Genomic DNA, 21,113 nt, shown 5'->3' with positions numbered 1-21,113 from the left:
TGTCTAAGATGCTCTAAAGCAGATGGATGCTGTCTATGCCTCTTTCCAAAGAAGAAGGTAGCATGACGTTGAGGCATGTAAGTGTTTCTTATGTAAGGTCGTTTATTAAGGGGATGGACAATGAGAATATCTTGCAAACGACATTGGGGAACCCAATCCTCTTGAACCAGAATCACATTCTCATTTAAAAAATTATTTAATTATAAAATGGTCCTATTTAATTAAAATGTTAACTCTCGTTAAGTTAAATTAACTCAAATTAAAAGTAAACATTCAATTAAAATATGCCACATTTATAAAAAAAATAATTTACATGTTATTTAAAAAAAATTGAGTAGAGTTCACTATATTTTTTACATTTTAATCATGGACGAGGTTTCTTCAACTCTAGATTTTATAGAGTTTATCTTCATCCCCTATAAAAAACTTAATAAGGTCAGAATGATTAGTTTCAAAAAACATTTTTTAGGGATGAAGTTGTATTGTCATTTTTAAAATTCTACAAGGATTAATTTTTATAATAGGGTAAACTATTAAAATACATTTGAATAAAAGTGTACTTAATTTTATTATCAACAAAAATGTCTTTAAATAATTTAAAAATGCGATAAAAATATTCAACATTAAATATGTATTTTTCAAAAAATATTTTAAAGATTGAATTTTAATGTAATTTTTGCAAGCATGATTTGATAAATTCGATATTTTTATTCTTAAAATTTGGTAATTTTTATTGAGTATATATTTTTTTACGATTTTTTAAATGTATTATTGGTTGTTGATAAAAAAATCACTAAAAATATATATACTTAGCGAAAAATTACCAAATTTTAGAAATAAAAATATCTCATTTTTTAATCATATTTGCAAAAAATCGCATCAAAATTCAATCTCTAAAGTATTTTTTGATAATACATAGTTAATGTGGGACATTTTTTCTCATTTTTAAATTATTTGAGGATATTTTTGTCAACAATAAAATTCTAGTGTATTTTTGTTAGCAACAAAATTATTCGAGTGTACTTTTTATGGTTTACCCTTGATAATAATTAAAAGAGAAAATTTCACTCCCATCCCTTAAAAGATGCTAAAATGATACTCCCCTCCACTCTATTTATAAAATGTTCATTCTCCTCCCTTATAACTTCAAAAAAAATCCTCTTTAGTCCATTTTAAATTTTGTGTTAATTAATGTTAATTTTATCCATTTTTCAAAAAAAAAAGTTATTTTCTTTTATAAAAATACTCTTTAGCAAATTTTTTTTGTCATTAAATTTTATTTACCAAAATATTTTTTAATAAATTATTTTTTATTGATTAAATTATATTTTTTATCTATATATTTTAAAAAATTAATAATTAAATTATTTTTTTAAAAATACCATTCAACAACTTTTTAATTATTAAATGGTGATTTTACTAAAATTTTCGTTAATAATTATTTTTATATTTTATTATTAATTTTTCGATATCAATATATATTATTTTAACATTAATAAAAAAAGTCTTACCATTGTTAATATGTATAACAATTAATATATATTGATATCAAAAAATAATTTTACCAAGAATTTTTTATTTAATGTTAAAATAATATATATTAATATCAAAAAATTAATAGTAAAATATAATTATAATTATTAATGAAAATTTTGGTAAAATTACAATTTAATAATTAAAAAATTATTGAAGAGTATCTTAGAAAAAATAATTTAATTATTATTTTTTTAAAATATTTTGGTAAAAATATAATTTAATCAATAGAAAATTATTAAAAGATATTTTGATAAGCAAAATTTAATTACAAAAAAATAAAATTTTTGTTAAAGGGTATTTTTGTAAAAAATAATTTATTTTTCTTAAAAAATAGATAAAGTTAATATTAGTTAACACAAAAAAATTAAAATAAATTGAAAAGAAGATTTTTTAAAAATTATAAGAGAGAAGAATATACATTTTACAAATAGAGAAGAGAAAAGTGTCATCTTAACAGTGTAATTTTCTCTAATTAAAATCATTTTTCATTTTTTTTGGAAAAGGGACAGATAGGTCCTGACTTTTTAAATTTTTCATAAATACATTCCTGACAAAATTTAAATACAAAAAAATCCCTGACTTTAATAAACGGAGGATAATTTAATCCTTCCGTCTATTTGCCTCTCATACACCAAACAGAACTAGCTAACGTGGATGAAATGGTGTCCAAGTGTTCGTTACGGTGCCACGCTGGAAGTGGAATAAAGTTTGAAGGACAAATAAATTCTTGACGTCATTTTGCAAATAAAGTTCGAAGGTCAAATAGGTCCTTGAGAATTTAGTTCATTATGCTTCTATATATATTATTTATTATTATCTAATTGAAATATATCTATATTGTGTATTATATATTACTATCTAATTTAATAATCAAATGTGTCACATGACACTCTTATTAAAATTGAGAAAATTTTTTTTTTTCAAAATTAATAAACTCATTTCCTTAATTCTCTCATCTACCTCTCTGTATTTTTCTATTCCTCTCTACTATTTTTACTGTATATATAATTTATATTTTATATTAGTAATTTAACAAATAAAAAATATGTCATCTGATATTTTTTTTACAATTAAAATATTTTAAATGTAAAAGTATACAGGTTAAATTATTTTAAATTTTAGAGAACGAATGTTAAAATTAATTATTAATAAAAAATTAGACTTTTTATATAAAAATAATAACTAAAAATTTTATTATTTAATTTTTTATCTACAGATATCTTGATCTTCTTAATCAGAGACTTTTGTCAACTTACGACTTTTTTTGTAAAAGTAGTTTGATTTTATAAATTTTTTGTGTCATGTATAATTTATACTGTTAGAATAAATTGAACTATAATTTTAAAAATTTTTATTCCCGTAATGTTATTACGGATAAAAATACTAGTTCTAATATAATACACAAATGCACTAATGCTAACTTAATACATGAATAATGCACAAGTGAACTAATGCTAACTTGATGCATAAATGAATTGATACTAACTAATGACATTAGTATGATGAAAACTGAACTAATGTAATTTAACAAATTCTAATATACACAAATGCACTAATTCTAACTAATGCTAACTAATGTAAGAAAACTGAACTAATGCAATTTAAGAAAAAAAATAAACACAAAACAAGTCCAATTTCTGCAATTTTAATACAAATAATCTAAATGGCAGAATACAATAAGTTAACTAGATTTTAAAATACAAGCATAATTTTATAAACTAAATTCTCATAATAGAAACATAATAGAAGCATAATGAATTAAATTTTCAAGGACCTATTTGTCCTTCGAACTTTATTTGTAAAATAACGTCAAAGACTTATTTGTCTTTCAAACTTTATTCCTCTTCCAGCGTGGCACCGTAACGGACACCTGAATACCGTTTCATCCACGTCAATCAGTTCTGTCTGGTGTATTAGCACCGTAACGGGTACCTGGATACTGTTTCATCCACGTCAGCCAGTTCTGTCTGGTGTATGAGAGGCAAATAGAAGTGTATGAGAGGCAAATAGAAGGAAGAATTAAATTGTCCTCCATTTGTTAAAATCAGTTACTTTTTGTATTTAAATTTTGTCAAAAGAATATTTGTCAAAATTTTAAAAAGTCAGGAACCTATCTGTCTTTTTTCCTTTTTTTTTTTTGTCGGAATCTTGGTATCTACTGCTCAACTTCAAGCACTTCAAAACGTTAGAGGTTCATTCCCTTACTTGGTGAGTTTTTGGGCCATTAAAAACGTTACCATCACTTATTGTGTTTGTGTTTGTGTTTGCGTGTTATTCCTAGTAACATTGAATGTTTGCCTGTTTCATCACACCTCCATTTTTGCAAGAACCAATTCATATTGAGTCCAATATTCCACCACCCAATGCAAGAGCGAAGCAAATTATTCTTAGACTCCAACATCCTCCACCAATTCAATCTAGTACTCTACTGCTGCATGTAAGAATACTACCTCAAAGATGTTCAAATTATTTCAAATGCTGGATTCAAGTAACCAAAGAAGAAGTGAGGTAGATCTACCTACAACCTGTGCAAAAAATTACCAGTTAAAATACTCTGGAAGTTCAATAAAATTAAGATAGTGGTGACAAATCATAAGTTTCAAGAAAAAAGAACAAAGCCAGTTAAAAAAGAGGAAGGAAAGAAAAGGTGTACATGAGAAAAGAAGCCGCTTGAGTAGAAAACAAATAAAGCTAGAAAAATCTTTTCCGTTGCAAGCTCACCAGTGTGTTACGGCCTTGAACACATTCTAATGTTACTGTACTGGTATTCTAACTTACTCAATTTCTTGAGCTAATACTAAGTTAACACAATCTTCAGTATTTAGCAAGAAAGCTAAGAATACAAGAGAAATAAAATTTTGGTGAAAAGAATATTTTATTATTCAAGTGTTTGTTATAAATGACTCACACACTTAAACTCTAACTCTCACCTCCTATTTATAGTAATCGACCTCCTTAATAAATGGTTAGGATTAAATCCAATCAACGGTCTAAATTAATCATTCAGAACCTTTATTACAACTATCTCTTACCATAACTTTCTAAATACTTCTAAATTATTCTATACTACTCTTTATACTTTTATATACATCAAAATTCTTCTAGATTATTTTATGTCCTTCCAGAATCTTCTAGAACATTATAGAATATTCTCAAATACTCAAAAAACCTATATAAACATTATTAAATCTAATTTTCTAAAATTTAGTAAGACAGGTGTGGCTCCTATGATAAGAATGCAAAGAAAGGGTCCATGAAAATGGAACAGATTTTATCTGTCACAAAAATCATGGCAAATAAACTGACTGAGAATTTGATAAACAATGAAAATCGAAAGAACCCTAAGCATCAATTGAAAAAAATAGTCTAATTAAACTCAAAAGTTAACTTATAAATTGCATAAATTTAAACAAAGAGATAGAGTATGGCAGTATTACCAGAACCTATGCTAGCTGCAAAAATATTGAGAATAATCTGAGTTAGTTAAACAAATAATAATAATCATACACATAATTAATCTAAGTAATTAATTAAAACACAAAAAATGAACAACCATGCAAATTTTCTGTGCTCCGGATTTGATCTCCCACTCTGTTCTTGTCGCTGCTGCTATGTTCTTTGTTTGCCTAGTCTGGCTACATGTACTCTCTGTGGTTTTCGCTTAGTTCTTTCTACCGATCTTTTCTACTGATCTCTTTCACAGTTTTCTCCTCCGTGTCCACAACCACGACATTGATCACCATCATGAACTCCATCACAACTACTGTGCCCACTATAGCGATAGCCTCCTCCACCACCATAGCAGTCGCCACCTCATTGATCACCATAGTCTTTGCATTGCGACTAAAACGAATAATGGAAATAGAAGAGTTTATATAAACTAAAATGAGACACGGTAAATTAATGATAGTATATAATAATATTAAAAATTGTCATATTTTGTAGAAATAAATTAAATATGTGTAAATTGAAGCTAAATTTAAAAGATTGTTTTATTTTAAATAATTTGTAGTACAAAAGATTTGGATGTTGGAGTTGTACAAAGTGACATTTTTATTTGGTTGTTTGATTTTTGCATTTGTTTTAGTTGATGGACTTAGTCATCTTATGTGGCGCTCGCCCTCCTTTTTTTGTTGGTTGTTAGAGTTGGTGCTTTCTTCTTTTTGTCGTAGGTTCTTGTAAAGACATGTTCTTTATGAATTGTTAAGTTTGATGCACTTTCTATTGTGTTATTTAGTTCTATCTTTGTATGTATGTTCTTCTTCAGAAGATGTGTCTTGAATTTGTATGGTTTTCTTTCTCCTTAATCTCTTGATGGGATGGTGCTTCAATGTCATTATTTTTCTGAAATGTTATTAGATTTGAAGCAGTTGTGCCCAGTAAATTTTTTACGTCGCCATCAAATAGTACAAAAGTTGTTGTAGCACTTTGATCTAAAACTTTTAATTGAATTCTGAACCTAAAATAAGTATTGGGCTAGCAGCTAATAAATTGATAGATGAGATTATGAAAAGTATATAGAGTTACATTATTGTTGGATATTGTGGTGTTTGATTACATGTGCCACAAATGTAGTTGTTTCTTTTTTTATATGTAGTTCGAAAATAATTTTTTTGTGTGCTAAATTTGATGTTATGTGAAGGAATAGGGATAAGAGACTTATATATGTAGTTTAAATGGTATGGAATTTAAATACTTATAACGTAAAATTTATTATGATTAATAATATTATTATGACATTTGTAATATGGACGTTTATTACCTTTAGTGAGTTATTTATAAAAATTAATAAATTAATTGTTGTGGTTATAAATTTATTGTATTGTTTATAACGGTAAGATATAATAAATATAGGAATATGAATTTAATGTATTTGGAGGTTACAAATTGATTGGATTCTATTTTTTAGTTTTTTATTTGTATCTAATATGAAAATGTATGTCTAATATCATATATTTTTTGGTTTCGTTTTGATACTCTTTTAATAAATTTTTTTTTTTTTAGTTTTCAAATATTCTTTTCAAAATTTATATTGGTAAAATAGAATAGAATTTGTTTTTAATAATAAGTAAAAACTACAATAATAGTTCTTTGTACCTAGTGTTACTTCTAAAAATTAAAATAATTATTTTTTTTACCAAAGATACAGAAACTCGAACTCGCGATCAATATGGGAGACTATGCCATTTGAGGTATAACTCATTGGCAAAAATTAAAATGATTATAATAAATATAATTATAATAATAAAATATAATTTTCATTTTTTAAACTTTTAATTTATAAATTAATTGTTGCGGTTATAAATTTATTGTATTGTTTATAACAGTAAAATATAATAAATATAGGAATATGAATTCAATATATTTGGAGGTTACAAATTTATTGGATTCTATTTTTTAGTTTTTTATTTATATATTTTATTTTTTTTGCTGATTTAGAAATAATAGTTGATTTGACAAGAATTGAGTGGTTGATTCTAAAATTGTGCCAAGTAAGCAATATTGCTAACATGGCATTAGTAGGAGAAAAGAAATGTCTCAAAAGTAATGTAGTGCATGCTTATATATCTACTTTTATATATTAAGAATAGAAGTGAGGAAATAACATGTGAAAAATGATCTTGGAAAAATTTAAATTTTAAAAATGTTGAGATGAGAGACAATGTGAAAAATAGGTAAAAAAAAAAAAAAAAAACATATCTGATGATTAGATGGAATGGGAAAATAAACAAGTGAAAATTGTGATATTTAAAATTTGTCAGGAAGAGTAAGCAAGGAATGGTGGAAATAAGAGGATAAACACCATGATAACAATTATGCTAGCATATGGCATACATGAGATCATGGAATAATATTGCATGGCGTGTGATTAATGATGGACGACAATCCTCAATTAAAACACGGAAATATTAGAGAGATAAAAAAAAGCAGTTAGAAATTTATTTTATTTAGTATTTATTAATTATTATAATAATTAATAAATATTAAATAAAATAAATTTTGATTGATTTTAACTAAATATTTTTTATTATAAAATATTTTCGTAAAAAATTAATATTAGATATTAGATGTGGCCTGGTTTCCTTTAATGTGGTACTTGAATACCTTAATATATGGTACTTATAACTTTGCAATTTTGTCTTTATTTATTCACAACCATTTATTCTTCATTTAGGACAAAGGCTTAAGCCAAAAACATTACATATATAATTTCATTAATCATAACTTAAGATAAGGGCACTTCACCAAAACAAAAGCATGAGCCCAACTAATCTAACATAAAGACATTTCACTAAATCATACACAAAAACACCACTATTCCATAATAAAAACCTCACATCGTCTAAGATTATATTTCGCAGAATAATTGAAAACAATAACACAACATAATATTCCAAAGCCAATGATAAAATAAATTACTACATTAAATCATATACACTTCCACCCCATCTTTGGAACTATACTTTGACAATTCTTCAACCCCATCTTTGGATGCACCACCACCAGTATTATTTTCATCATTATCCACATTTGAAGCCATTTTATACCTAAACAAATAGAAGGAAATAATTAATCTCTAAACTATGAAATCTGAAGTGAGAATAAAATAGTAATGAATGCATGATCAAGTGAGAATACTTAATTATTATTATCAATAATACAATAAATTCACATAACTTTCAAAAGAAAATTGTGCAGTATATATTAAATTCACTTCGCAAAGATCAGACTTATATAAATGTCAGATAGTGTCACTAATTTCATTAAATAGTTAACAACCTTTAACAAGACTAAATAATAAATTTTCATCTAGAACAAATTTATGTACAAAAGCACACATCTCTACCAAGGTTAGTGAATTGAACAAATAAATATACATGCTACTATTATTTAAATAATAACATAAATCATCTTTATTTTAATCAGTAAATTTATCATATTATCCACTATCTAATAATATAGTTGGTGTAAGAAACTCCAAGTTAGTAAGAAACTCCAATTTAATGTCAGCAAATTCACAATTGAAGTGCTGCCTTTTATTGCTTATTTGGTTTATAGTAACAAGCTTAAATTCTATTTTAATGATTTGAGAAGCCTACATCAGACCTTTAAATTTGAGAGTTGCGATACTTCACTTGATTTAGCAGTTGGAAATTTTGAGAAGCAGCCGCTACGGTCCTTCTCACATATCCACAAAGTGAAATTAGCAAAAATGTTGCTTATAGCTAAAAACAAAGAACAAATAAAATTGACACCACAATTTATTATATTCATAACCAACAACAACTAAATTGAAGTATTAAAATTAAATAGAGTATATAATTAAAACTTAAAACAAAGTATTACCTTTACACATTCATAAGTAAAGTAATAAACAAATATATAATTAACTATGTAAGCATTTAGGTTGTAGCAATTAAAAAATATTAAACTCCTTTGTGAATAACAATGACACTATGACAGGAAAAGAGCATATGCACCTCATCCGAATTTCCAAGTTCCCAATATTTGCAAGAGTATCATACCGTATTGGCAACGACAACTTAATATTATTTGTTAATTTGTTGAATATAATGATGGTAAAGAAATTAAAATCAATTACTAGATATACTATTAAATTATTACTACAAGAAAACACATCTATTGCCACGCTTTTGAAAGGGTGATCTCTGAAAGAATAGCAGTTGCTCTATCGCCACGCTTTTGAATGGGTGATCTCTGAAAGAATAGCGGTTGCTCACGCTTTTTTCAGCCTATCGCTATGCTTTTCTTTGCCATGCTTTTTTACAAATTGCCACTTTTAAAAGGGTGGCTGTAGGTGGGAGATAAAGCCACGCTTTTAAAGCGTGGCGATAGGGAGAGATACAGCCACGCTTTTAAAACGTGACAATAGCCTTATCAAATTAAAAGAAAAATCTTTTTTTTTTTATTTTACATTCACTACACAATATAAATTTTCAGTCCTTTTTTATTACCAAACCAGTATGAAATTTTTATTACAAGACAAATCAAATAGTAATTAGTGACATAATTTTTGCTATAATTGTTTTATACATTAATACTCAAACACAAAATAAATCTCAAGTTCAAAACTCTAATTTCTCAACAAGCTTTTCAACTTGAGCAAAAAATACAATGCTATCTAATTAGTTTACCAAATTTGACAATCATTATACAGATTTACTAAGGTGGGATTTACAAATCTTGGTAGGTTCGTCCCTTCCCTTTTGGCGTTTGAAACATCATGAAAACATCATACCTGAAAGCCATCTTAGCAACATCTGTCTGCTCTGGCACTGCAGGAAGAACTTTGTTCCCCACAATCACCTTCCCATCATTCGGTGTATAGCCTTCCAGCAATTCTTTAATATCTTCAAGCATTCTTCGTCATCCCAATCATGAAGTATGTTCTAGAAATAAAATAATATAATCTAAGAAAACTATGGGATCAACTCAATCATAATATATATAGTTTGTTCCATTAACATTAACTCCTGTTTCTAGTGTAAATGTTTCGTCATGCTATCAAATAAATTTTTTATATCAAATATATATTAAAATGCAAAAATATATATTGAAAATGAATTCAATAATACATTTATTATACACAAATATACAAAATCTAATTTACTAATGAATTTTTAGTGTGTATATGATATTGATAGATATAAGAGCAACGCATCAGAGAAGCATAAGGACCAAGTGACAGAGCAATCAAGAAAGCCTTCAAGAATATCTGTTTTAAGTTTTAACTCATTTCCCTTTGTGCTTAGTTAGTTAGTTGTTCTGTTATACTCTTAGACTAACTCAATCTCTTATACATATACATGTGTATAAAGTGGATAACATGACTGTATAATGTAATCAAGTACACAACTCACATATTCAATATCATAATTTCTATATTCTGCAGAATTCATTTTCTCCTCTTTTCATTATTCTCTCAATCTTAGTGCTAAGCCTTTCAGAAACAAACATTAAACGAACTGAGGCTGCAAGAATCAAGCAAACTATGAGAGATAATATATAAGTGTGTTAACATTTCAAGAAAAACTCAATATAATATATAAGTGAATCAAGCAAGAATCAATGAGCCAATATAATAAGTAAAACTTGAGTTCACCCCTGCCAAATAGAACTACTATATCAATTACAGTTAAACCTTCACCAATATCATGTCTTAATCCAATGTAAGGTTCTCTGAGCAATTAGAAGACATAACCAGTTTAAGAGAGAGTAAATTCAATTAACAAATCAAATATATTAAACAAGTGAAAGAGGAAGAAAAGAATGCCTAAATCCATCTTTTTTAGCTAATCAAAATTCTGCCTTGGTTCCTTCAAAAGCATTGAGAGAGAAGAAAGGGACAAACTTGAATGATATACATGCAAGCAGAAATATCCAAACTCAATTATTGTAAAAAAGGCATTTCCACTTAAAAGGGTCATAGCCAAGAAGAAGAGAATTAAGGAAGGAATACCAGTGTTGTAGGGGCTCTCAACTTTAACTTGGGCACTCAGACAAACTCCCATGCTAGAAACAAGTTCCTCAATTACTGAATCCTTGTTTGTTGTGTGCAGATTACAATTAGAAACAATTTCCAATCTGCCAAAGAAGTACAAAATCTGTTACTAGAACAATCAAGACAAAAGCAGTTTGAAGTACCAACAAAGGTATCCACTGCGCTGAAGGATCTCGAGTTTTAGAGTAGTAGAAGACTGAGATGTATTTCCTCATCTATTTTCGTTAAGGAAATTAAACATGCGAGTCCAGTGTAAATACTCAAATAAGGTGAAATAGCTAGAAGAAAGAATTAACTTAAATAACTGAGCTAAATGAACAAGTAATATGGAAGACAATAAAGAAAGGCCACATAAACTAAGCAGAGAAAATGATTGGGAAAGTCCAGTACAAATACTCAAAACTGGCAAACAGAACATATTTTGTCCAATCATCTCAATTAAATTACATCTCTAACGCCTTCAAAGTTTAAAATAGGATCATTCATCACAATTTCTTATACATATAAAAGGATCATTCATCCAGTACAAATACTCTTGTACATTATGAAGAGAGTTGCACGTAGTACTAAAAAGGAAGAAAAGTTTCACATTCATTATTGATGATTCTCTATTTGAATCTTTAAATATTCAAGAAAGAAAACACTCATAAGGAGTATTGAGTACCCCTGCTCTCCTGTTTCAATCATGACCAAGTGAGAAAACAATAACGTAGCTGAATCTTTTTAATAAAGACAATATATATGCTTGTCTGCCTTAGTAGTTAGCTAAGTGTTGGATAGGGAATCAATTAACAATTTTTGTTATTTGGATTAAAATCAAAGTATTATATAGAGGAGAAGAATAAAGGAGCCATGGTCTTAGAATAAAGGCCTGAATTCAATTGCTACACACATCCCTAAAAACTGAATAGTGATCACCAAACAGAGTATTCAGGTTCCAGACACTAAGAAAATCTTATTCTTTCAAAGATAACATGAAATTTCTTGTAGATTTCTAGTAAGATAATATCCAAATCTTATATCATACAAGAAAATGGATCTACATACCTCAGACCAGTTACAGCATCAAAATACTTTTCATCAGCTTTCCATATTTTGCCAATTGATCCAAATAATTTGGCTATGAGATTTGCATCTTCTTCTGTTGCTGCTCCCCCCAAGCTCATAACTGTCAAAGTTTAACTTGTAGTTCAGTAAGTCAAAGAAGGTAAGAAAAAGAAAAGAGAAGAAAACAGGAAATGGTGTTAATAGAAAGAAGGTAATACCTGACTAGCATTTAGGGAAAGATAATGGCATGAAGGAACAATAATATATGTAAGAATATCAAAGTCTTCATATATATTATACAATTTTACTGGCTGTAAATAAATTATTGTCACTATAAATTATTCCAAAAAAGTTTGCAACAAAGGAGTCTTCATTCTTCTATGCATCAGCTAACTAAGCTAAAAATAGTCACAAAATCTTATGAGAATACACAAAAAAAAAAAAAAAACCAGGACTGCTGCTTTAATGCATTCACAGATATTGCAGCAATCACCACGTCAGCAAGCTTTCCAAATTGATCAAGAGAATCAGTCACAAACTCCAACACGTGTTCAACTGCGTCCACAGCACCAGAACTCGTTCAATAACCAGCTTCACCATCACTAATACCTACAATTTGCATAAACTACAATTAGAATCTTGATAACAAATATATTCAATGTATCTCTAGTACTAACATTACTTAATAAACTAAACAAAAAGCTAAGTTTTCCCTGATTAAATGCTGGTGGTAACTTCCTTCAGCAACAGAAATTGAATTAAATATCAAGTAGCTGTACTAAAGAGTTTCAGAAAATGTGGTATATTAGATCTTGGTAGCATTTTGCTTAAATAGCTGCAGCCTGATCTACATCATAGAGATGAACCATTTCAAAAATAAAACTGAGCAGCCTTTGTGTCTAAAATTTGTTCTGAAATTAAATAAGCATACTACAATTACCTCATACATATCCTCAGATATTGTACTTCGTAGTATATTCATTGTTAATCTAAATTCCTGTTTTAGACATTCAGACAGTGTTTCATTCCTTCCTTCGCGAACCTGCACATATATTCAAGATGCTGCTTAACTGCATATCGAGCAACACGAAATTCTAGAAGTAGCATGTAGAACTTATTTTCTTGATTCATTCACATAACATCCAAAGACTAGGGATTATTTCTGTTTTTTGTCCTCATTAATCTCATTTAAATTCCAAAATGGAAGTAATTCAACAAACTAGCATAAAAAACATTGTAGCTTTTAAATACAAAGGAAAACTTAAAATATTCTTCTGCTTCAATAAGCATGAATTTTATATGCCCAAAAAATAATGAAATGAATGGAGTCCTAGAATCCAGTCTCAGATCATGGGAAATATATATCATGAAGTCCTTACCGATCTTAATACTATTTTCAATGCGGTCGGTGATGTTCTTTTCATTCCTTTCAAAACTGTAGCTATCCATTCATTTCCTTCTTTGTTTGCTTCAGCTTCCTTTAGATAAAAAGCATACAGTCATATGTAGCCGAAAGAGGACATGAACACAAAATAAGAAAATAACATGTGTAAGGAACTTGTAAGAAACTTACCAAAGATTTAATAATTTCTTCAATGGAATTTTTAGAGAAGCATTCATCAATTACTGGATGCCTGAAAATCTCTAAATACTGTCATTAATACAGTGTAATTTTCGGTTAATCAGAAAAGAAATTTGGATATCATTGATAAAATAGTGATTACTTGTTTAAGATACTGTCTTCATCAGGTTTGACTTCTGAAGAAAATTCTTCAATCACTGATCTTACAGCATTCTTATCACCGGAATTTAGGCTAATCAGGCGCTTCTCAAGTTCCACAATTTTCTGGTACATATAAAATATTATCATTATTTATCAAATTAACCCTTGAAGTCCATTTTATATCTACTGATTAGAAAATAGTATCACGGAAATTAGAATATACAAAAAGTGGTATAAAAGTAGTAAAAGATTATAAAATCACCAGAATACAAAATCAAAACCAAATCCAAATTCAAACATCCAAGCATAGTTATCACGGAATCATTCTACACATAAACAAGTAGACAAAAAAGATCCAAAGAATAAAGTAGGAATTTACTTACCATATCTTCAACTTCTTGGAAGCAGCTTTCTCCAGTGCAGCTTCAGAACCCTTTCTGTTACCATTGAGAGACTTCAAAGCCTCCTTCACAGACTTTGCAACCTCGGCGACACAGCGCTCAGACTCTTCCCTATACTTGGCAACATACTTGTGAGCTTCTCCATCGCCAGCACCCTTCTTACCTTTCTTCATCTGCTTCTTCAGGAACTCCTCCGCAACCTTCTCCAGCCGCCGCTCCTCCTCTGCCGCCTTCCACTCCTCCAGCCTCTTCTTCGTGTTCACGTGCCCTAGCCTTCTCCCACTCATGTCCCTACAAGCATCAAAATTGTTCATCTTCTTTTGCCCGGCCTTCGTCGCTGCACCTCGAAGCAGCGATCCGAACCCTCCCTTGCCGCCCTTCAGCCGCAGAAGGAGTCGCACTGTCGGGAAGATGTTGCTGTCCTCCGGCGAGCAGATGGCCGAGGAGGAGACGGTAAGAGGCTAATGGCGTAAACGACGAGGAGACGGTAAAAGGCTAATGACGCTGACGCTGTTAGATGCTAGGGCAGAGGCGACGAGGAGACAAGGCTAACGGCGCAGCGAAGGTCGTGCTGGTGACGGCGGGGATCTGAGCTCTTCCAGGGTTGCAATTGATGAGAGTGACGGTAAGAGTTGAGAGTAAGAGAGTCCCGATCGAAGCTTTTGGCCAAGTTGGAGGGTTATTGGGTTGGGGGCTGGGTTATTAGGGTTTTTTTTTTAAAAAAAACTTTTGGCCACGCTTTTAACACGTGCCAAAAGAGTACCAGGATTTGGTCACGCTTTATAAGCGTTACTGTAATAAAATTCTGTCGTCATGCTTTCAAAACGTTCCAGTTTTTTTCTATGGCCACGCTTTTGAAGTGTGGTAAAAAAATGTAGCCATATCTCTAATCAATTGTCATTCTTCAAAAGCGTGGCCATTGACCATTTTCACCACGCTTTTGAATTGTGGCGAGAAAAAACGTAGCCAAATTTCTATTCAATCGCTACCCTCACAAAAGCGTGGCCATAGGCCTTTTTTTATGCACTTATCGTAAAATTAAAACTGTGTGCATTAGACAAAGTAAGTGATCAAGAAACACGACGAGAACTGCACAAGCACACAATAGAGCTGCAGATGCAAATCTGTAATCACCACTCACTGACTCAGTTTTAGAAAGCACTTAATCTTGTCAGCAAGAAGGCAACAATGGCGGAAATGCAAAATCACAGAATAGAAACCACAAAAGTGCAGAATTAGAATATGATATAGTAGAAAAGTGGGACTCTGGGACTAGGAGACTACGTGGAGGTTATATAATTTCAAATTAAAACTGAAATTGGAAAGATTGAACTAATACGGTATAGAAATTGAAGGATTTTTTTTTGGATTCGGGTTGGGCCAGGCTGGTGATGAGCGGATAGTTTATACGCTTTTTGGCATTGTTTTTAGGTAATTTCTAGTATGTTTTAGTAACTCTTTAGTATATTTTTGTTAGTTTTTATGCAAAATTCACATTTCTGGACTTTACTATGAGTTTGTGTGTTTTTCTGTGATTTCAGGTATTTTCTGGCTGAAATTGAGGAACCTGAGCAAAAATCTGATTCAGAGGCTAAAAAATGACTGTAGATGCTGTTGGATTCTGACCTCCCTGCACTCGAAGTAGATTTTCTAGAGCTATAGAAGCCCAATTGGCGCGCTCTCAATTGCGTTGGAAAATAGACATCTTGGGCTTTCCAGCAATGTATAATAGTCTATACTTTTTCCGAGACTTGATTGCCCAAACTGGCGTCCAAATGCCCACTAGAGACCCTTTTTGGCGTAAAACGCCAAAACTGGCACCAAAACTGGAGTTAAACGCCCAACTGGCACCCAAGTTGGCGTTAAACTCCAAGGATGGCCTATGCACGTGAAAGCTTCAAAGCTCAGCCCAAGCACACACCAAATGGGCCCCGGAAGTGGATTTCTGCACTATTTACTCGTTTTCTGTAAACATAGTTTACTAGTTTAGTATAAATAGCACTTTTTACTATTGTATGAGGATCTTCTTTGGAACCCTTGAGCTTTATGATCATCTTTGGGGAGGCTGGCCATTCGGCCATGCCTAGACCTTTTTCTCTTATGTATTTTCAACGGTGGAGTTTCTACACCTCACAGATTAAGGTGAGGAGCTCTGCTGTTCCTCATGAATTAATGCAAGTACTATTGTTTTTCCTTCAATTCACGCCTACTTCTTCTCCAAGATATACTCTTGTACTTAATTTAGTTAAGTCAGACTGAAGGGGTGATTGGTGCGGTATTTAACAACCCACAAACTAACCGGCAAGTGCACCAGGTCGTACCAAGTAATACCTTACGTGAGTAAGGGTCGATCCCACGAGGATTGATGGATCAAGCAACAATAGTGTTTGATAGGATTAGTTAGGCAAGCAAAAAAGAGTGTTGGAAGTTCAAAGAGCATTAAACAGTAAATTAAGAACTTCAGAAAGCAAGCAGCAATGAGTTGGGAATAAAATATGAAGAAGATAGTTAAGGCTTCAGAGTTATCTATTTTTCCGTATTGATTTTTCTTACTAACTATTTTAATCATGCAAGATTTAATTCATGGCAAACTATATGTGACTAGACCCTAATTCCTTATACCTTCCTAGTCTCCTCTAAAATTCATTAACTGCCAATTCCTTGGTCAATTAATTCCAATTAGAAGGTGATGATCAAATTCCAGTTTATATGCCAAAAGAATCCTAATTATCCAAAAATAAGAGGATTATATGTCACGTATCCCGTTAAATACAAACAATTAGAAATTCAGTATAATATGTTTTCAAGTTGTTGTTCAAGTAAAGAGCTTTTCCAAGTTTTACAAGAACTCAATTAGAACATCGGTCATACTTCTGTTCCACCCATATTCATAAAATAAAGAGCGAAAACAATTATTGAAATATAAATCAAAACATGGATTAAATTAGAAAGATCAAATGAATCAATCCATACAAATAGATAGAGCTCCTAACCTTAACAATGGAGGATTAGTTGCTCATGACTCAGTGAAAATAAGGATTCTGGTAAAATGTACTGTTCCTTGATGGGATCCAATCCCCCTAATGAAATGTCACCTCCTGGAATGTTTGATCGAGTGTCCCTAATAGAAGAGAAGTCTCCCGTTTTTATAACTAATCCTAATTAATTTAAAATCTAATATTTAAAATTAAGATAATATCTTTTCCTATTTTAAAATTAAATTTGAATTTAAATCAGAATTAACTAACTACTCCGCGTCTTGTAATGTGGGGACCACTTGGCTTCACTAGATCCGCGCCTAACTTGGGTGCTAAAATGGGGCCCAGAAATCACCCCCATCATTTTCTGCATTTTCTGCACGTGGCGCATGTCACGCGTACGCGTCAGTCACGCGTACGCGTCGCTGGTCTTCTTCGCAAGTTGCGCAGACGTGTTGTTGAGCAAATCTTCAATTCACGTGTACACGTTAGTCACGCGCACGCGTCGCCATGAATACCTCCAAATCACGCGCACGCGTCAGGCACGCGTGCGCGTCACTCATCGCAGCCATCTCCTTTGATTCTTGTGCTGCAGAAACTCCATCAAATCCAGCCGAATGCTACCTAAAATAAACAAAATTGCAAAAGACTCAAAGTAGCATCTATATTGGCTAAAAGATAATTAATTCTTTATTAAACTCAACAATTTAGATGTAAATTCACTAGGAAAAGATAGAAAAGATACTCACGCATCACAACACCAAACTTAAACTGTTGCTTGTCCTCAAGCAACCAAAACTAATATAAGCTTAGGATGTGAATTTGCATGAGAATGAGAGTTCGATTAAGCTCATGTCTCTTCTTATAGTGGGGTTTACAACTGCAATCCTGAATAGTTTTGGCTTTTCACTTTATCTTTTGAAGTTCAGAATGATTGGAATCCATAGGAACTCAAAATTCAGATAGTGTTATTGATTCTCCTAGTTCAATATGTTGATTCTTGAACACAGCTACTTTATGAGTCTTGGCAGTGACCCTAAGCATTTTGTATTCCAGTATTACTACCGGATACATAAATGCCACAGACACATAACTGGGTGCACCTTTTCAGATTGTGACTCAGCTTTGCTAGAGTCCCCAGTTAGAGGTGCCCAGAGTTCTTAAGCACACTCTTTTTGCTTTGGATCATGACTTTAACCGCTCAGTCTCAAGCTTTTCACTTGACACCTTCACGCCACAAGCACATGGTTAGGGACAGCTTAATTTAGCCGCTTAGGCCAGAATTTTATTCTTTTGGGCCCTCCTATCCATTAGTGCTCAAAGCCTTGTATCCTTGTTACCCTTTGCCTTTTAGTTTAAAGGGTTATTGGCTTTTTCTGCTTGCTTTTTTTCTTTTTCTTTTTTTATTTAATTTTTTTTCGCAAGCTTTGTGTTTTTCACTGCTTTTTCTTGCTTCAAGAATCAATTTTATGATTTTTCAGATTATCAATAACATTTCTCTTCTTTCATCATTCTTTTAAGAGCCAACAATTTTAACATTCATAAACTTCACTATAAAAAATATGCAATGTTCATGTCATGCATTCAGAATTAGAGAAAATACCACCACATTTAAGTAAATAAGACTACTTTTAAAATTAACTCAATTTCTCATGCAATACATCACTTCTGTATTTTTTATTTGAATTCAAGCTCAGTGAGTAATACATGAGACATCTTTTCAGAATTAAAGCAATTAAGAGAAAACTAAACTAGACCTAGGATTCTCACTAATAAAGGATCATGCAACAAACAAAGCAAAATAGCAGAAAACCGGAACGTAACATAGAAAAAAAGGGAAGGAATAGAAGAAATGAAAGGAACTCAACCACCTTAGTTATCCGAGCGGTCGTTTTATTCTTCAGGTTGTACTCCTCAGTGAAGATGATTCGCCTCCCTTTTTGGTGCCATAGGAATAAACAGAAAACTCTTAAGTGAAGCGTCAACACCAAACTTAAAGGTTTGCTTGTCCTCAAGCAAAGAAGAATTGAAAAAATAGATAGAGACAAATATTATGAAAAAAAAGGATAAAAGAACAAGAGATAATTAGGATTGGGGGAGGGGAAAAAGAAAATTAAAACTTGGGCGGCGAACTAGTGGAGTTGTACGGCGCAGGCGACGCGTACACGTGGGTCACCGAATTTTCATAATGACGCGTAAGCGTCAAGCACGCATCCGCGTGCCATGGGTTTTGTGCGATTCGCGCGAAGCCAGCCGCGCGCACGCACAACTCTCTGTTCGCGTGGCTTGGGAACCAATAATTTCATACGACGCGTGCGCGTCATGAACGCGCACGCGTGGATGACCATTTCTGCAAATGATGCGCACGCGTCATGGACGCGTACGCATGAGTAAAGTTTGTGCCTCTAGCACGCTTCCAGCCCCAAGCCAGCACAACTCTCTATCCAACACATATTTACGTCGAAATTCAAGGTCACGCGTACGCGTGAAGTGCCAAAATCACGAATGACGCGCACGCGTGGGCTTGTTTGTGCGAAAGGCTTCATTCTAGCGCCACTCCCGCGCAACTCTCTATTCATATTTATTTTTCATGCACATGCATATGACGCGTACGCGTCAGCGACGCTTGCGCGTCATATGCTCCTCTTCTCTTTTGTTTTTTTTTTTTTTTGGTTCCTGTTCTGAAATAGCTGCATAATCAGAAAATTAGTAAGAACTCAATAAAAATCAAATAAGTAAGAAAACTACTACTACGAAAAACAACTAAGAATGAAAAGGAACGATCATACCACGGTGGGTTGTCTCCCACCAAGCACTTTTAGTTAAAGTCCTTAAGTTGGACATGTGGTGAGCTCCTTGTCATGGTGGCTTGTGCTTGTGCTGATCCAGGAATCCCCACCAATGTTTATAATTCCAATGGCTACCAGGATCCCAAACTAGGCGCATAATGCCTTTGAGCAAGTTGAAGCAAGTGACAAGGCCCCAAGAGTGTTGATTATGGGAATAAATTCCAGGGTCCCAAACCTTGCTTTTACATTCGTCTTCTTATGGATCACCATTGTTCCCACGGGGTGGCAAGCAATCTGAATCCTCACAGAGACATCCAAACAACCTTCTAGACCCATTCAAGTGAGCTCTACACCAATCCTTGCACTTCATTTGGAGCATGCAACTATATTGAACCTTGCTTGACATCTCTTGCCACTAACCATCTTTCTCTTACTCTTAATGCCACAAAGAGCTCTAAGTTGACCATCCGTCTCTAGTAGCCCATATTCAAGTGGGAAAGTAAGGGTTAAGGATAGGAATTTTACCCACTTGAATGTTGTATTGGATGGTGATGGCTTTGGCAGAGGTCTTTCAAGCTCCACTCCCTTGTGTTCTTCTTTGAATTCTTCTACCTCTTTGCAAGCTTTCTCAATTTCAACCTCTTCATCTTGGTAGCTTTCTTCTAATTCAATCTCTTCTTCATTGCTTACCAAGGGCATGGGAGGTTGTGCATCTTCCTCTTCTTCCATATGTGAGGGTGGAAAGTTCTCTAATTCACTGGGGTATAAACTCTTTTGATTGATTTTCTCACTTTCTTCCATAGGATATTGCATTATATCTCTTGGGAAGGAATTTGCTTGTTCCTCTTTCTGGTTCTTGATCATCGTCTGCACATATTTCTCTACATTTTTGACACTTGTCTTTATATCATGTAGAAATTCTTTCATGAGAAGCTCAAGATCTGATGGTATTTGAGATGAAGAAGGAGATGATGGTTCTTGATAAGTGTAAAAAGAGGATGGTTCTTGATATGGATAAAGAGGTGGTGATTCTTAGTATGAATATGGAGATGGTGGTTCTTGATATGAATATGGAGGTGGTGGCTCTTGATAGTTGGAACATGGAGCATTGAAGTT

General features: G+C 31.9%; 1 protein-coding gene across 5 annotated transcripts; it reads right to left on the bottom strand.

The window, feature by feature from the left end:
- Positions 1-7,777: 7,777 nt before the first annotated feature.
- On the bottom strand, positions 7,778-14,247 carry LOC130967597 (uncharacterized). 5 transcript variants are annotated; one of them, XR_009081393.1, is made up of 11 exons: positions 13,831-13,953; positions 13,680-13,740; positions 13,486-13,584; positions 13,047-13,148; positions 12,325-12,715; positions 12,107-12,227; positions 11,018-11,142; positions 10,419-10,529; positions 9,797-9,947; positions 8,644-8,715; positions 7,778-8,084 (listed from the first exon to the last, which is right to left on the bottom strand). XR_009081393.1 is itself a non-coding variant. In XM_057892527.1 (4 exons), the coding sequence occupies exons 1-3, from the start codon at positions 12,223-12,225 to the stop codon at positions 10,438-10,440; spliced, it is 336 nt and encodes a 111-aa protein (XP_057748510.1). In that variant the 5' UTR covers positions 12,226-12,326; the 3' UTR covers positions 8,739-9,947; positions 10,419-10,437. The 5 variants fall into 5 exon arrangements, 1 of the variants encoding a protein (XP_057748510.1); XR_009081395.1 differs by lacking the exon at positions 10,419-10,529; XR_009081394.1 differs by lacking the exons at positions 7,778-8,084; positions 8,644-8,715 and adding an exon at positions 14,213-14,247 and having other exon boundaries at positions 8,741-9,947; positions 13,680-13,750; positions 13,831-13,952.
- Between the last annotated feature and the right edge of the window lie 6,866 nt (positions 14,248-21,113).

This window comes from Arachis stenosperma, chromosome 3 (assembly GCF_014773155.1).
Source record: "Arachis stenosperma cultivar V10309 chromosome 3, arast.V10309.gnm1.PFL2, whole genome shotgun sequence".
Classification (NCBI taxonomy): Eukaryota; Viridiplantae; Streptophyta; class Magnoliopsida; order Fabales; family Fabaceae; genus Arachis; species Arachis stenosperma.
The sequence above is the reverse complement of the archived record's forward strand: the minus strand, read 5'-3'. Positions and strand labels throughout refer to the sequence as shown.

What these genes read in the sequence shown, in the direction of transcription:
- LOC130967597 (XM_057892527.1), bottom strand. Translation starts at nt 12,225, where the DNA reads ATGAGCTTGGGGGGAGCAGCAACAGAAGAAGATGCAAATCTCATAGCC. An exon ending in GATGCTGTAACTGGTCTGAG is followed by an intron (nt 11,143 to 12,106) that starts GTATGTAGATCC and finishes CTTCTTTGGCAG; the next exon opens with ATTGGAAATTGTTTCTAATT. An exon ending in TGAGAGCCCCTACAACACTG is followed by an intron (nt 10,530 to 11,017) that starts GTATTCCTTCCT and finishes TGATTCTTGCAG; the next exon opens with CCTCAGTTCGTTTAATGTTT.